Source organism: Suricata suricatta, chromosome 2 (genome assembly GCF_006229205.1).
Source record: "Suricata suricatta isolate VVHF042 chromosome 2, meerkat_22Aug2017_6uvM2_HiC, whole genome shotgun sequence".
In the NCBI taxonomy this organism is placed as follows: domain Eukaryota; kingdom Metazoa; phylum Chordata; class Mammalia; order Carnivora; family Herpestidae; genus Suricata; species Suricata suricatta.
Window position 1 is genome coordinate 117,704,725 of NC_043701.1, and position 17,946 is coordinate 117,722,670.

General features: G+C 37.4%; 1 protein-coding gene across 1 annotated transcript in view; it reads right to left on the reverse strand.

Annotated features, from left to right (window-relative positions):
• Positions 1–17,946, reverse strand: part of PCDH15 (protocadherin related 15) — a 697,494-nt gene that overhangs the window by 212,418 nt on the left and 467,130 nt on the right. The window contains exons 17-18 of the mRNA XM_029919519.1: positions 10,928–11,021; positions 3,401–3,529 (exon numbers count right to left, since the gene is read on the reverse strand). Of these exons, the coding sequence (XP_029775379.1) occupies positions 3,401–3,529; positions 10,928–11,021 (223 nt within the window). The remainder of the gene's footprint in view (positions 1–3,400; positions 3,530–10,927; positions 11,022–17,946) is intronic.

Consider the following 17,946-nt stretch of genomic DNA (forward strand, 5'->3'; position numbering starts at 1 on the left):
GCAACATGTTCCTAATCAGTTTTCCAGAACTCCTCTCAGCACATCTTCCATTAGTGTCACACTATTGACTTGTTCTCAAATTGCCTCTTCAGCCCAACTCTGTCTGGGTCATCTCGTCCCAGGATCTTTCTTTGCCTTTTTTGTTCCAACCTAGAATCTCACTAATTTGCCAAGATCCCACAGATGAATACATTTTCCCATGAACCCTGATGTAGCTACTTATTCTTTTGTGGTGTTTCTCATCCCTCAGTAAACCATCAGGATGGCGCTTTGACACTTGACATAGACACAGAGTCTATACTCCTGTGTTTGCTAGGTTTCACTCTGCACATTCTCTTCTCCCCAACAATATCGCTGCTACAAGCGCCCTGGGAATATGGAAATGGTTTTCAAACTTACGTATGGTATATGGTACTTGCACATAGTGAGCTCTACACTAAAACGTTACTGGTTGGTAGTATATTTTTTAATATGTTGATAAAAAATTTGCTTTGAACAATTCATAAATATTGCTTTAGAAGTATTCCCTGTTTAATAAAGTTCAGTAACTACAACACTGCCTTATGACATAAAAAGTGAATAAAAAGTTCCTTCAGCATCAGAATGTGAATAGTAGATTAACACACTAAAACATCATTAGCACATAAACTCTTAAGTCAGTAACTCAAATTCAGTACAATAAATAACCATACATGTCTTGGTTTTAAGTGTGTTCTAATAGATATTTGGTGACAAAATTAAATTTTATAAGCAGAGTATGAATTTAGTGAAATTAATGTATTATATAATTCTCATTAGGTAGCAAAGGAGGCCATCGTGATGCATCGAAAACCCCTTTCTGTGAAAGTTACAACTTCTATGGAACTGTGTGGAAATAGTAGGATGCACCTGCTTTGCATGTTTTCATGCTCCTTTGTAGTTTCAAGCATTTAAGGTTTTTATGAAAGATGCTATTGCCTAAAGACCAGGACAATTACCGCTTTATCAAATTATGAGCAGAAAGGTCTACATTTCAAATTTTAATGCTGAAATGCATTACAAGGACCATTCCTTGTCCAACTTAAGAACTAGGAGACAAGAAACAAATTTAATGCTCTAATTCCTTCGAAGATGAAGAATCACTAGGGAAAGTGACAAAAATAAAGAAAAAGGAAAAATTAAAAAAACTAAAAATTAATCATCATTTTAATGTCTGCTTACTTATTATTAATTGCATATTCCATATGGGCTTTATCTCTCCAAAGTTAGGTAAAGTATGAGAAATGGAAAAGGTAATTTTCCTAAGTGATTTCAATACCTGTTTATTCTTCCCGAATAGTTGGTAGATGTGACTAAATAGAGCATTCTGAATTTAGAATCTCGCATTCCAATCTAAGAAGTAAACCTTATATTAAAAAAATCTAGTGACACCCTCCATCAGGTGCTGCAGGGGTCCCTTCAGCACCATCTCCAACATGCACAGAGAAATGTTGACTATGTGGCATATCTGATTTGCTGTAATGTGACATGTCAGTGCTCTGTGTCTGTGCTTTTATTCATGTGATCCCATGCCAGACAACTTCCAACCCCTCCCAATTTTCTTCTCGTCCTTCATGAGTCAACATAAGCACTGCCTCTGTTTCTATGTTTTCTGCACATGCCATGTAGATTTTATCACCTTGTCTGCTTGGTGTTACAGGAACTGCTAGTGCCTCACAGTGTCCCTCAGAGCCTGTGTACTCTCTGTCCCACTCCCGCCTGCTGGTGCATGCAGTCTGACTGAAGGCTCTTGTATCTTAGCCACAGAGAGCTGGCCACTTGCTTGCACTGGAGGCAAAAAGCACCAAAAATCTCCTCCTCCAAAGCATCAGCATCAGTGACCTAGAACTGTTAGGATTTTGTGCAAAAACTGGACAGTTTCATCACTTCTCGGGATTGAAAATTCTGGGACATATGTTTGTGGAACTTTCCTAGATTTGTCATTGGGATTGAGCTACGGTTTTCCTCATGAGGACCTGTGTAGTAGCCAGCCCTCCAGGGGTAGGTGCCTTTTCCCTACATTACTTCCTCACTCTCCTGTTAGTGTCACTTGAACTTCTCAATCATTTGTCTAGTCTTTTCTTACAGAGTCCACGGTAAAAGTTTTGACACCAAAGGTATTATTATACAGGGTTCTGAAGTTGAATGGCTTGCTGGCTACATGGCATCTAGAGTCCCTAGAAGGCTGTCACAGCACAATGACAAAATATCTCCCCTGTGGTGAGCTGGAGCAGCAAAAGGTGTGAGGGGATGTATCCTTTTCGTGACATCTCCAGGATTTGAGAGAGTGACAATGATGATGATAATGGCTGTGAAGTTGTTGTAAGTTACTGTCAGAGTTCTAAGGGAAAACACTAAAGAGCTCCAACTGTTCAGTCAAATCCTGAGGGCTTGGTGTGGAAGGCAGAAATTCTTGGTGACAATGTTTAAATAAACCCTCCTCTTCTGCAGCCAGAGGGGAAACTGGGCTGAAGGCCAGGCCCTTTGTCTGACCAGAAGTGCAGCTGACTTGTAGAGAAGGCCTGCTTCAAAGCACCAGCAAACCTCCTGTTCAAAGTTTGTGGCTTTAATGGGGAAGGGATACGATCCTGAAGTCTGGACTCACACGTCGGGGTGCTCCACTCATTCAGAGAGAAGGGTTCTTCCCTTGCCCGTGGCCCACACAGCTGCCTCCTCTCAGGTAGATACTTCACCAAAAGAGTGTGTGCTCAAAATATGCCCTCAGCTTATAGGTTCTAGAGCCTTCAACAAGTTCAAGACCAAGTATGGCCCAACTGAGGAAATATTGGCCCGGATATAAGAAAAATGGGTTATTCATCAAAGGAACTACAGAAACTGGCTAATACGTCTAGTCAAGAAAGAGAACATGTTGGATAAGAGATGTGTGTGAAACACAGATTCCCAGCGAATGCTGAGATGAATTTACCTCTAATCACTATATTTTGAGGCATGCACCTACAAATTCACACTTAATGGTAGAGCTAATCACATATTTTTCTACAAATACCGTATTCTAATCCCAGAAAAATATACATTAAATAAGAAAATAATACTTTAAATGAATCAACATTTAAATCACCCGATGGTCCTAAGACATAAATCAACAAGTTTAACAAGGTAAAGCTAAAGAGACACATGTGATTTATAAAAAAAAAAAAAAAAAAAAAAAGAACATCTTGAAGAGTACCCAGCATTGTGAGTGAGAATGAATTAACTTTATGACTGTTTTACCTTATAGCTGAGTAATCTCCCTCACTGATTGCTTTCAACACTTCTGATGATCCATGGCACCCTGCATCAGCTGAATGTCTTTTTGAAACCAAAATGTTAAGAAGAAACATATTCACTTAAAAAATGCACTTGATATGCACCTGCCACTTACCCTTACTTGACCCACAAAGGCATTGGATTCTTCTTCCACCACAGAGAGATTTCGAGGCAGATAGGGATCGAACACTGGGGCATTGTCATTGACATCTGTCACCAGCACATTGACTGTGGCAGTTGAGGTCTTAAAGGAAAAAAAAGAAAGATTCCATGTGAAAAGAGTTATTTTTGTTTTGATGTCAGCTAATTGGCCATCTTGGCATTTGCCTGTCTTAAGAGCATCTCATTACTATTCCTACTCCTTAAATTTCCAAAAAAGAAAAAAAAAAGGATAAAAAAGAGGAAGCTTGCAATTTTCAAGCACCTCAAAAAACCAGATGGAAAAAGCAAATGATGACATTAAAGGGCAAACATCTTCTTGAAAATGTCAAGTATTTCCTGGAGGCTTACTTTTAGAAAGTGATTTTACCTTTATCTTGTTCACATTTTATGGGTGGCAAGCTTTTGTTTATACACAAGTGTACCTCTTTTTCTCTGAAATGTAACATTTCTGTAGCCTTGATCACTTACATTTTTCACTATTTAAAAATAAAACTTGTACATTATGAAGAACATAGTGCATCGAATGGGTATTTTCAGGTAACTCAGTGCTATCAGAAAATACTCCATTCATCACTTTCTGGGATCACATATAAACCAGGAGTCTGAGCACCATATACTATGAGTTAAATGATTACCTTGGGATCATACAGCCCAAGAAAATGGTAAGCAGGTATATCTACCAGTAGTATGTGCTACATCTGTGGCCTGTTGCAAGCAGAGTCTATTATGTAAGTCAACGACTTTTGCACAATCAAGGAACATCAGATGTAAGCCAAGCTGGAACCCTTTCTCTCTAATCAAAGCCTGAGAGCAAATGCCCCGCCCCCAGGTCTGTCACAGTGTGGGGTAGATCACAGAAGCCTGGGGCCAGAATCAAAGAAAGAAAGGGTCCTCAGCTGAAACATGAAAAATCCATTATGTTACAACACTAAATATTTGACAAGATGTCAATAAGATATAGGAGAAAAAAGTAGAAAAAATATTTACCCAACTTTTATTTTAAAAGAATCCCACACAATGTGTCCTCCCTGTAAATGATGGGCAGTGAAAGGCTGGTGGGCTAAACAGAAATGTGAGGTTCACAAGGAGGGACTCTGAGGAGATGGCAGTCAGGAGCAGAGGGGTCAAACGCTATCTCCTAGCCACCAAGGAGGCAAGGACTTGGGAAATGCCCAGTCCTTCCAGTGGGATCACTGATGTTCTACACTATATGAGTCATTTTGCATGCAGTCTAGACCACGCCTCACTCTGACTAAAACCCAGTGTCCAAACTCTGATTGAATCAAGGTCATCTGACCCTATTTTAACAGAGGCAAAAGTATATCCTCCTTTGAGCCGTGTGACTTTACCCCAAGGTTTTATAATTTTTCCACATGCAATATCTAGCAGCCACTTAAAAATTACCATGCATAACAGGGAATGCTTGGTTACCCATAATGGGTTTTTTTCTCTATTTGTGTACTGGCTACATTGGTGGGTTTATTCTATGAAAATTCATACAACTATTCAGTATGATTTGTACATGTTTTTATACTTAAAAGTCCATGGGGTACCTGGGTGGCCCAGGTGGTTGAGCAACCGACTTCGGCTTAGGTCATGATCTTGTGGTTCACGGGTTTGGGCCCCTTGTCGGGCTCTGTGCTGACAACTTGCTCACAATTGTCATCCAGAGCCTTGCTTCAGATTCTGTGTCTCCTCTCTCTACCCCTACCCTGTTCGTGCTCTGTCTCTCTCTGTCTCTCAATAATAAATAAATGTAAAAAAATTATGCTTAAAAGTCCAGTAAAAATTCTATTTAAAGGCATGCCAGTGATGACCAGAACAGTGTTGTTTGGTCAAAATGTGGAAACAACCTGAATGCCCAACCACAGTAGATGGTTATATAGATTGCTTTCTGTGTACAGTAGAGTAATACAGAGTACTGAGAATGAACAAATCACTGGAACAAGTAATGAAATAGATGATGCTCATGAACGTAAGGCTGAGGGTAAGAAATCAGACACAAGCATTACAGACTATGTGACTTTCAAAGATTGGCACAATTTTTGCCCTGTGAGAAAAGTCAGAATAGGGTCACTTTTGTGATGAAGGTGGGCTGGGAATGACACAGTTGAGCCTGGGCCTTTAGGGTGCCAATTAACTTCTGTTTCTTGCTCTAAGTGTTGACTCCACAAATGTGTTCATTGTGTGAAAATGTGTTAAGCTGCACAACTGAGGTTTGTGCATTTTTCTGTGGATCTCCATTAAACCACTTCATTTAAAAGAAGCATGTGCACAAGCACACACTTGTCTGTAGATATATATGGATCTGTATAAATTCAAATATTACCTGATTCAATGACATACAGAAATTGTAACCTGCCTCTTATTTTTAATATATTTTATTTATAAAATATGTGTGCACTGTATAAAAATATATAATATATTAAGATACAAATATGAGTTAATATTACATGTAATATATATATAATAGAAACTAGAAGAATATCATAGATTATCTCACAACTAAAACAAAATCAAACTTCTGGAATATTTACTTCAAAAAACACTATTTTGTTCCCCCAAAACCAAGACATATAAATCTATGCTTTTCAAAGAGAATGAACAAATAGCTCATTCTCTTCTAAAATTACATGGTCATATCTCTTTATAAATGTCTACACCCAAATAAACCCATTGCAGTTTTGCTTTTTAAAAAAATACCAGGACATATCAGGATATATGATTATTATACATATACAAAGGCATAATTATTTTGTTCTGCAATTTATTAAAACCAACTATATTAAAATTCAGTTATTTAAAGTTCACACACATGTCTTCTTGCATATAAATTTTTCCTTTCACTTTCTCCCATAGTTGGATTAAACAGTTAAATGTTCACCTTCTAGATTCTAATTGCTAATTTATACCATCATGTTTAAAAGACATTCAGGGAATAATACCAGTTCAAAGCCCAGGCATATATGCTATTGTAAACCATCAGCGTTATTCACTATAAAAGCCATACTTAAGTCAAGCTAAGAATTCTAGAACATTCTACAGATATAGCAAACACCACGATTTAATCAAAGTATCTGTTATGTCTTTCAAGAAGGAAAACAAGATTGCTGAACTCATAGGATCTGGTCAGAAATATACACATTACAGAATAACACTGTATTCAGAATAGGAATGGTGGCCTGTTTGAAAATGACACTGACAAATTTGTTTGAAAGAAACAATGAAAAAGAGGAAACCTTGCCCATGATTTGCATGTTTATATCTTTCACTGTGATTTGCATACATATGTACATATACATATGTGCTATTGGTTCACAAGCATCCATAATCTACAAGCCCTGCTTCTAGCTGTCTTTCAGGCCAGTGTGGATAATAAGATAAGAAACAATATGCTAGGTGTGGTCTCTGAAAAACTCCAGTTCCTTGTAGAAAATAGGGCATCTTTACCCTCTGCTCTGTGCAATGGAGAGTAGATGCCTGGGGTAGCATCAGCTACTGTAAGACCATTAGGTACCAAGAATGAAGATGAAAGCAAATACACCATTAAGTGTAGAGCAGAAAAGAGACAGAGGGCATCCCTGATACTTTCGTGGAGCCCCCACACCAGCCCTGTCCTGTCCACCTCCATGTTTCTTTATATTTGAGACAAACCCTGCTTTGTTTAAGCCACTGTGGTCTTGGCTTCCTCAGACTTATAATCCTATTCCTACTGGCTACTGCTGCCACCGATTGTGGAAGGAGTGCAGAGAACATCACCACTCTGGTATATTGACTCTTGAGTTAAAGGCACTTGAAGAACAGCAAATACAAGGAAAACACTCAATCCTTCTTTCTTTTTCTTAAAAGCAGGATATTAAATTGCTATGTGAAAAATGTATTCCCTGTATGAGAAGGAAGGCAACATTTTTATTCTCAACAACAGCAAGAAATTGAGATGGAGAGAATTCTATGTAAGCTGACCTTGTTAAAATAATTCACAGCTCCCTTCAGTCTCACCACGTAGTTTAGTTGCTTTTCCGCACTTGCCTCTGATCCTTTATTCCATGATTATAGCAAGTAGGTTTCACTAATTCTTTGGGTCTTCATTTCCTTATGTAGGTTACCACATCATGTAAAACTTAAATAAATGTGTGTGCTTTCTTCTCTTAGTCAGACTTTGTCAGTTTAATTTTCAGACCCAGACAGGGACCATAAGAGGGTCAAGGAAAAATTCTCCCTCCCTGTTGATCAAATTATATCCACTAACATAATAAACTTTGCCCAGATTTTACAGTAAAATTTTTCTTTAAAAAATGTATTTTTAGCTCAGATTGGTTGGATTTAGCTTAGCTTAGAAGTAAATAATGTTACAAAGAAGCTTCCAAAAAGAAATTGAGTGTATGTCCCTTCCAAAAATGCATTTGGAAGCTATCCTATATGTTATTATTATAAATCAGGTAAAATACAACTGCTTAAAAACGTACATGTTATATAAAATTTTCAAAGTCTATTTCACCTAAAATGTGAAAATACTGGAATAAATCATGGTAGAAGCTTTATTAGGGAATCTGCAACTTCATAGATTTGCAAGTAATTCCAAGTAAGTGTAGATAACTACTAAAATCTAGAAAGTATGAGTTTATCAGTAGCCATGATAGCCAAAGAAATCTATTTTTAATAATGAGATATATAACTTTCATGTATAGATTTTTTAACTACTATCAACAAAATTATGTTTAGAAAAGGTAACCAAAAAACCCACAAGAACATCAAATAAAATTTCCTCAACTTTGTCTACAAAACTTCAGCAATGACCACTAGAATACTAGCTCTCTTTTCCCCAGCCACATTTTGAGGGTGGTGGGGAGGTGGATTTTTATGATGAAATCAAATTATATCTTTGCGACCTGTTTCACACAAATTGCTGGTAACTACTTTGATTTAAGAAGCGTCCATCCACCCGGGGTCTCTGCCCATGTAACATCTTTTTTGAAAACCATGATCATGAAGGCAAATGGTTAGTTTTACCATAAATCTACAAAGAGTAAGTTGAAATGTGGAGGTAAGAAGGATGCTATCAAAATGTGAGATAGTTGTGATTATGTAACCACCTTATCTTTGAGGAACCCACTACATTTACCCACTTGAAAGTCCATCCCTAACATTATATAAATAATGGAATTAACTAAAGAAGTTTTTGTTTGAAATCCAAATGTTCCTTTCTCTGCTGATACTCTCAATACAAATTTTTGAAAATAGAACACATTTACTTAAAAGGATCAGAATTTTAAAGTTGAAGGAGACCTTATTAATCATAAGAATGAAAACATGAGGGAACCAGAAATGCTAAGTGACCTGGTCAAAGAAACTGAAATACGCAAGTAACTAGAAAAAATAAAAAAGGACTAGAAGAAATTAAAGCACTGTATTAAACCCAGAATTGAGTCCCAGTTTTTGATATGGACATACCCATAATTACTGGGTTGAAACTATGCCAGATGTCTTAATATACTCTTTATTTTCTATCTGTTCTCTTGTCTAAGAAATTATTTTTTTATTTTTTATGTTTTTTATTTATTTTTGAGAGACAGAGAGAGACAACATGAGCAGGGGAGGGTCAGAGAAAGAGGGAGACACAGAATCCGAAGCAGGCTCCAGGCTCTGAGCTAGCTGTCACCACAGAGCCCAACGTGGGGCTTGAACCCAGGAACCATGAGATCATGACCTGAGCCAAAGCTGGAAGCCCGACGCTTAACCGACTGAGCCACCCAGGTGCCCCTAAGAAATTATTTTTAAGGCCATATTTAAAGGGTCCTAGCTAATATCACTGCCATTAATATCTGATTTGTAATGAGATATATCCCAAAGCTGTCTATTATGTTTTGTTTTTTTCTACCCTAATGGCTGACTTGAATGCTCCTTGTTTATTTTACTTCACTCTAATGACACCCCTTTCTCCATACTGAATAATTCCTCAGGACATTTCACCCCCATTATTTCCTAGCCACATTATCAATTAATCTTCTACCATACATCAAAGTCTTCACTTATTTTCTTCTTGAGACTCCCTCTGACTTCTTTATGTAGATCTAACATAGGCACACTCTTAACCAAGAACACTGCATACATAGAATTAATCTTAGTTCTATTTTTCTTCACACATATACGTATTTTGTCCTGGCCACACTATTTACTCAGACTGTTCCATATACAGCAAAACCTTGGATTGTGAGTACCTCATTCTGACAGTATTCCACAAGATGAGCAAGTATTTCTAATAAATTTTAACTTCATAAATGAGCAATGTCTTACAATACAAGTAGTATATGATGCCAAATGTCACTTGATCAAAACTGAGCTAATGGTTCTTGAAATTAACTTTGATAGATGAGTTCTTTGGATTACAAGCATGTTTCCAGAATGAATTATGCTCACAAACCAAGGTTTTACTCTATTTTATTTTTCTATATGTAACTGTTCTACCTAATGTTTGAGAAATGGCAAATGGCTTATTATTGGTAGATTTATCAATTAATTTTCTGAGCAATCCTCTTCAAATAACTGTGAGGAGAGCATTATATGCCCCCAACCACGCTATCATACAGATCAAACCATTACTTTCAAGTCAGGAGGAGGTATGCTGCTATTGTAATTGGGTGAGTCTCACCTATGCTCCCAATCTGAATTTGAAATTATTTCCCTAGAACAGTGCTGAAATGGCCTATAACATGCGAGTTGCCTATAAGCATTTGACTAAAGAAATAACAACTTCGTGTCATAGAAATGGTAAAAAAAGTCTAATGACTGGTTATCAACAATTGAAAAGTTACAGTGTTTAAAAATTAGAGCAGTCATGGTTGTAAGCAAGACGGCTTAAAGAATGCAGTCAAATGATTTAAAGCACTCCAGATCGGCTAAAACGTTTATTTATTCTTACAACTGATTTTTAGGCGCAGATAAAATTTATCCTCTCTGTAAGACATTTCAATCACCAAGGATTAGTCAGGACCCTGAGTGCTGCTTACAAATGACCTGTGGAATCCATCAGCTTGGTTTCCTAAGTGCTTCAAGACATTCATCTGCAGTAACCGTCCCCCCACCCCCAAAAAAGAACATTAAAGGGAACAGGTGGCAACATGGTAAAACAGTCAGGATACATTTTGGGGTGCTGGGCAGGTGCTGATCACCAGGGACTGCCTTCTAGGCCATTAGATTTCAATTTCCCCACAAGTTGGGTAACAATGCCAATCACAAGTATCCATTCTGTCAGGTCAAAAAGTTCCAACAAGTAAGAGATTCAGAGTTTAGGTTCATCTATTAAAAGAGCCCATTGGAGAAAAGACCACTTCTCCAAGTAATTTAAGGAACTGCTCCCAGTGAATGAAACTATTCTTGGACTCAGGATGGTGAGACACTGTTTCAGAGTATTAGACTACAAGGCTCTTGGTTTCTCCAGCACTGTGCTTACAACCCGCAGGTCCCCAGGCTGAGTACTCACCCCATCAGGCCTGCCGTCTGAAGCAGTGACGATCAGAATGTAGCGATCCGTGCTCTCCCTGTCCAGGGCTTTCCCTAAGGTTAGAATCCCAGTACTAGTGACAGAGAAAACAAACAAACAGATAAGACACACAAAGATCTTATGTCGCAGGGAGTCTTCCTCCCATCCGGAACTACTCTTGATAGGTTTTTTCCCTTCAGCAAACGTAGCCTGAATATTTACGACGCATGATTCTAGGATTCATGTTGATGAATGAAAAAAGCTTTTAAGGCTGTTGAGCTTCTTAGCGACAATGAAAAACTGCCAAACTGAATGAGATTAACTGAGTTGATTCTCCAGGCTCCAAGAAAAAAATAAAGCTACGCTTCATTCATTCCGGGAAGAAAGATATCTATCTTGTTTATGATTATTTCAAAGGTAAAAGATGCCATTAATCTTTAGTAGTTTCATAATCCTTTGAATCAAGGAATGGTTTCTTAAAACTAATACACATCATCATTCCCCTTCATTGTCACGTTTGTGTCCATCCTGGAAATGCAAATATCTAAAGTCTATATTTGAACAAAGCCTAAGGATTAACATTTATTTTCTTCTCATTTCCCAATTTTCTACAATGGAGAATCATTGTAGAAAATTAGAAAATATACAGTAAAGTGTTAAAACTTTCATGGGTATGAAGATTATTTTTGTAATATTTTGTAATATTTATTTTCATTCTCTATACTAATCAGATTTAGATACATTATCCTGATTTCCAAAGAGGAGTTAGAGGATTCAGCAATATTTGACATTCTCTTTAAGGAAACATAATTTTATGAGCATTCACTCTCTCATTTTATAATTTATAAAAAGTAAACTTTGTTGGCCACATTAACAATTTTATCATTGTTATTCTTTTATTTATCATACATAATGGGAGATAAGAAGCCTTTGGACAAATTTTCATAATTAGAATATTTTAATACTACTTCCTACCCTTTCACTATTTCAAATAAATGCCTCCAAAATTTTAAGACTTTCTTCTCCAATGCACTTTGTTTTATATTAGTTTGATTACTTCTAATCCTCCCTAAAAGAAATTCCACATTTATATCTTAGATTTTACAACCTGGTATCTGATATCTGACATTCTAATAAAAGCCTAACAAGCATCTATTATTGAGGGGAGGTTATATTAATATAATAAAACATTAAATATTTATTCAAGCATAAAACCATAATTTTTTTCTGATTGTCAGAAATCTTTCACATTTTGACACAAGTGCTTTTATTGTTAGAGTAGAATTTAAGCAATTCATATCATATGTGGTAGTTGGGTACAAAGGGTCAACCCCAATATATCAAAGTCAGAGTCATGGTTACTCTATTTGTTTTATTTTGCTGTTGATCAAATGGACTTTAAAAAGTTCTAACATATGGTACAACTATAGAAAACCAGGTTTACTACTTGTACCTTTTAAAATGTTTTGTCAAAAGAACTGAAAACCCAGAGTAGTTCCAATGGCTTTTGGATTAACTTCCTACACCTCAGATGGTTCAGATAATCTCATTCTAAAATGACTTCAAGACAAAAGTAAGACATTATTGCTTTGAGATTTACTCACAAGCAACTTAAGAATCAGGAAATCTGAGAGCCTAGCCATAGGCCAGTGAAACAAAAAAGAAAACTGAGTTCTTGCTTTCCATTTTCCCTCTTGGTTTAAAGTTCTGACATCTATATTCTTCCTTGTACATTAAATTAGAAAATCTCTAGAAATTCATATAAAATTCCCATTTACAGCCATATTATAAATAAACAGCTATTTTTTAAAATTATTTTTCTGTTTTTTATTTATTTTTGAGAGACAGAGAGAGACAGTACGAGCAGGGGTGGGTCAGAGAGAGAGAGGGAGACACAGAATCTGAAACAAGCTCCAGGTTCTGAGCTAGCTGTCAGCACAGAACCTGACATGGGGCTTGAACCCACGAACTGTGAGATCATGACCTGAGCCGAAGCCGGACGCTTAACTGACTGAGCCACCCAGGCGCCCCAAACAGCTAATTTTTAATGGTCTGGTGATCTTTACGAAGATAGCTCTTTGCTTGATATGATGTGTGCCTTATACCCAGGGCAGTAGGCAGTTGGGCATGATATTTGGGAGATGGAGAAGAAGATAAAGAGTAGGCAGTATCTTTGGTATTTATAGCTGAAGGACTAGTTGGTGGGTAGGTGCAAGCATGCTTTCCTGAACTTTCTGAAATGATTGGCAAGGGCGAGTCTTCCTACCAGCTGGCTGGAAGCTATAGAGCAGGATACACTGGGCAACATTTAGGAATGCAGTAATCTTGTACGTTCATATATTAAAATTTATGAATTGTTTATGTTAAAACAATAATAGCACTACCTAAATTTTACATGACTGAAAACACATCGCACAGGAGTGACATCAGTGGCCTTGAAGATGGCATCTCTAGTGTGACACTCTGCTCCCTGTTTCTGGAAAGAGCATAGTCTTATTCACAGAGAATTGTGTCTGCAGGTCTGGAAGCTTCAGGAAGGAATGACACATGCTGCTTGTCTTTATTTTGCCTAATCCAGAACTTATTGAGGCAGAAAAGCACTGAGTTTTCTAGAAAGGTAGGGAGGAACCTGCAGTCACCTGAGGCAAAAGATTACAACTGAGGCATACAGGAGAGTGCTGGAGGCCTGGAGGAAAAGGTGGGCAGAGAGGTTCTTGGGAAATCATGGCATTGAGAAGCACCCACATATACTGGGGGACGGGATAGCTTTGAGAGTCCAGAGACCAACCCATGAATCTGTGGCCAACTGATTTTCAACAAGAATGAAGCTTATTCAACAGAGAAAGCTTAGTCTCTTCAACAAATGGTGCTGAGGAAATTGGGGATCAACATGTGAAAAAATGACCTTGGACTGTCTTAGTCCACTGTATATGGAAGTTAACTCAAAGTGAATGAATAATCTAAATATGAGTACTGAAACCATGAAACTCTTGAGACAAAAGCTTGGAGATAAATCTCCATGATCTTGGATTTGACAATGGATTCTTAATATGACACTGAAAGCATGAGCAGCAAAAGAAAAAATAGGTATATTAGACTTCACCAAAATTAAGAACTTTTGGCATCAAAGGACAGCACCAATAGAGTGAAAGAAATACAAAGTGGGAGAAACTATTTGCGAATCCTACATCTGATAAGAATCTGTCTCTGCAAATGTATAAGGAACTTTTAAAACTCAACAACAAAAATACAAACAACTCAATTAAAAATTAGTCAAAGGACATGAACAGACATTTCTCCAAAGAAGATATACAAATGTGCAACAAGTACATGAAAGGATACTCAACATCGTTAGTCAGCAGGAAAATAAAAACCAAAACTATGATGAATTACTACTTCACACCCACTAGGACAGATGCCATTAACCAAACAAATGGGAAAATAACATGTTGACAAAGATAGAAATGAATCAGTAGGAATGCTATCACACTGCTGGTGGGAATATGAAATGGTCCAGTCACTGTGGGAACCTGTCTGGTGGTTTCTCAAAAATTAAACATAAAATTAAAATATGACCTGCTAATTCCAATTCTGGGAATATACTTAGAAGAACTGAAAACAGATACTTAAATACATGTATATATGTGTTCATAGTAGCAGTATTCACAACAGCTAAGACCTAGAAAAGCAACCCAAATGGCCATCCATTTATGAATGGATAAAAAGAGTTGCCCATACACTCACTGAGCTATTACACAGGTATAGAAAGGAATGAAGCACTGACACCTGCTTCAATATGGCTGAATTGTAACATGTTAGGATCAGGGAAAAACACCAGGCACAAAAATTCACATGTTATATTATTCCATTTATATGAAATATGGACAATAGGTAAATCCATAGAGACAGGACATAAATTGCTGGTTGCCAGGGGTGAGGGGAGGGATAAATAGGAGGCAGCTGCTTACTTAACAGACCAAGTTTCCTTTTGGAGTAATAAAGATATTCCGGAATGAGATGAGATATAGGGGGTAGGTGTGCAATGTGGTGAGTCTGCTAAATGCCTCTGAATTGTTCACTTTGACATGGATCATTTTATGCTATGTGAATTTCACTTCAAGTACATTAATTATATCACACAAAATCCCCTCACCAATTGTGAAGGCTATATTTCTGAAATGTGGCATGCTGGACAAAATCAAACTTTTTATGACAATGAGTTGGTTGCCTAACCATAAAAATGGAGTTCGAAAGTTGTTTAAACAATGTAAATAAAACACCGTGGAGGGTATCTTCTTCCAAACAAACCAGTCTGCTAGCATTGAAAACCTGCATCTCCAAACTGCACTGTTGATTAGGAAACCCTGCAGCAGCTGTGTCATGGACTGACAAAAATGATCTCACGGACTCCACGCTTCTATTGTACGCTTCCTTTAAATGTTCTCAATACATTTTTACCAGCTGTGTTTTAGTATCATTTACACTCACGAGCGTCCACATCATTCAGAGATTTATCATGTTGCCTATGCGCATCATGTTCCAGGCCTCATGATGACATCTAGAGAGAATAGGCTGTACCTGAAATCATGGCATCGAGGACGGATAGAGTGTACCTGCGAGTGTGTGCTTGCTTCAAGTTGGCCTTGGCATCTTTGTGAAACAGTGAGTACTGGCTAACAAACAGACCGACAGGAGGAGGTAGGCGTGGGCTGCGGTTAAGGGAAGTGGATGGTGGCGGGGCAAAGGAGGAGTGAAAGGTGTGAGACGGTGTTCTTCTGAATATGTATCTTGATAGTAGGGTTGACAGAAAAGAAAATGTGTATCGTTTTCTTATATGTTATTTAGTCTTCAAGGAAATTATAATGTTCACACTGATGTGAAAAGTAGAATCAAGCCTTAAACTTCATGTCAGAATGAATGTAGTCATTCTACATTCATTCATTCATTCACAATGGCAGTGAAGATAAAAGAATTTTCAAATAAAATTCTAACCAAAGGCAGATATAACTCTGAGGTTCCTCTGTTTAGCCTTTTAACGTTTTTGTTAAACCCATACTCTGTTTACAACTCTGTTTATAGGAATTCCTCACCCTTCTGCAATTAAATACCTTAAAGATTTGGCCATTGTGCTTCAAAAGAAGTTTTTAAATATATTTTGTTTAAATGATTACTTGTCTGTGAATGTTTGATGACTAAATATTTACTGTGTCATGTGCAACTATCGACAATGACCCTATGAGAGGTTGTTAACATAACTCAGTACATTACAGAACCACACAGAGCTGGTCACTTAATGCATGGTATGGGATGATTTTCATGACAGATGGTTGTGATGTTTAAAAACAAGTTCTTAAGAAGATTAAATAAATAAATAAATAAAACCAAGTTCTTTCCTTTCAAGACTGCCTTTCAGGGCGATAGGACTGATCCCATACATTAATATGTATATAACAATCCAACAGTTTGTACATCTATACTGTCATTGAAATGATTATTTATTACTACTTATGTTTTAAAGATTTATGAAAATTTTGGCATGTTTTTATTTCACTAGGAAAAAGTAAGTTAATGGGATTGTAATAATAATTATTGCTAAAATCTGTATCATAGCGTAAAATAATGTAATATTTAAAGTAAATAGGTATGTGCTTTTTTTGTTTGAAGAAGTAAATTGTAACTAGAAACATTATCTGTATAAATTAAATGTCTCATAAGGCAGACCATTATTTCTTTTCTATTATTTTTTAGGCTTATTTTATTTATTTTGAGAGAAAGAGGGAGGGGAGGGGCAGAGTGAGATAAAGAAGGAGACAAAATCCCACGTAGGAGCCAGTCTGGTGCTCAAACTCATGAACTGTGAGGTCATGACCTGAGCCAAAACCACGAGTTGGATGCTTGACCGACTGAGCCACCCAGGCGCCCCTCTTTTCTATTACTTTTTGAAAAAGTATCTAAAGTATTTGAATCCTTAAAACTTACATAGAACCAGTGGACAAATGTGCACAATTAGCCCAGAAAATGCATAGAGGGAAGGGGTTTCAATTCTTCCCCATTTCAAATGGGGAATATACTGGTAATACATATATTCAATTAATATTATTTAATGGATATTGAAATATATTTGTAATGGTTAAGGACAGCCTGAAAACACAATGAAAGCAACGGCTCTGAGGTGGCTGAAATAAAATGACCATAGGATAGAAGGCCACAGACTTGGGATAGTGGACCCGAATCAAGAAGGTCATCAAAGAAGACTGTGCAATCATCATCACAGGGATGTGCACAATGCGAGCTGTCCGGGAAGCATCTTGCATTTAAGAAGATAGCTGTCTGAGTTGAGGTAAAAGCCAAAGTACCAAGAACTGTGGTCAATTCAGACATGGAGGAGGCTGCAGCGACATCTTTCACACCTTGAAGAACTTCTGTGACCTAGTTAGGTGTCTCTCAAAAGCAGAGATAAGAGAAGAAGCAGAGAAACACTTGCTATGGGAGGAGCTCTGGTGGAGACTTGCTTTGGTAAAGTTGGTGTCTCATCAGATGTCACCGCCAGCAGCTGGAAATGCAGGTAAACACAGGGATGGAAATCCTTAACAGACAGTATGGCCTGGGCTTCCTGCTCATGAGGGCACGTGAAAGGTTCATTGTTGTCTTTTTTAAAAACAGCATTATTAACATGTAATCACATGTGACCAAGTTCACACATTTACAGGGTACAATTCCATGAATTTTTGTTTTATTCGTGTGTAATTCACATGTGATCAAATTCACCCATTTACGGAGTACAATTCTATGATTTTTAGCTTATTTGTAGAGTCCTCTGACCAACAGGACAATCACCTTCAGAACGTGCTCATCACCATCAGCATCACTCACTGGCAGTGACTCCTTACTCTCTCCCACCCCCCAGCGCCCCAGGCTACCACTAGTCTACTGTTGTTTTGTTGTTGTTGTTGTTTTGTTTTTTTGGTTTTTTTTGAGAGACAGAAAGAGATAAGGTGAGCAGGGGAGGGTCAGAGAGC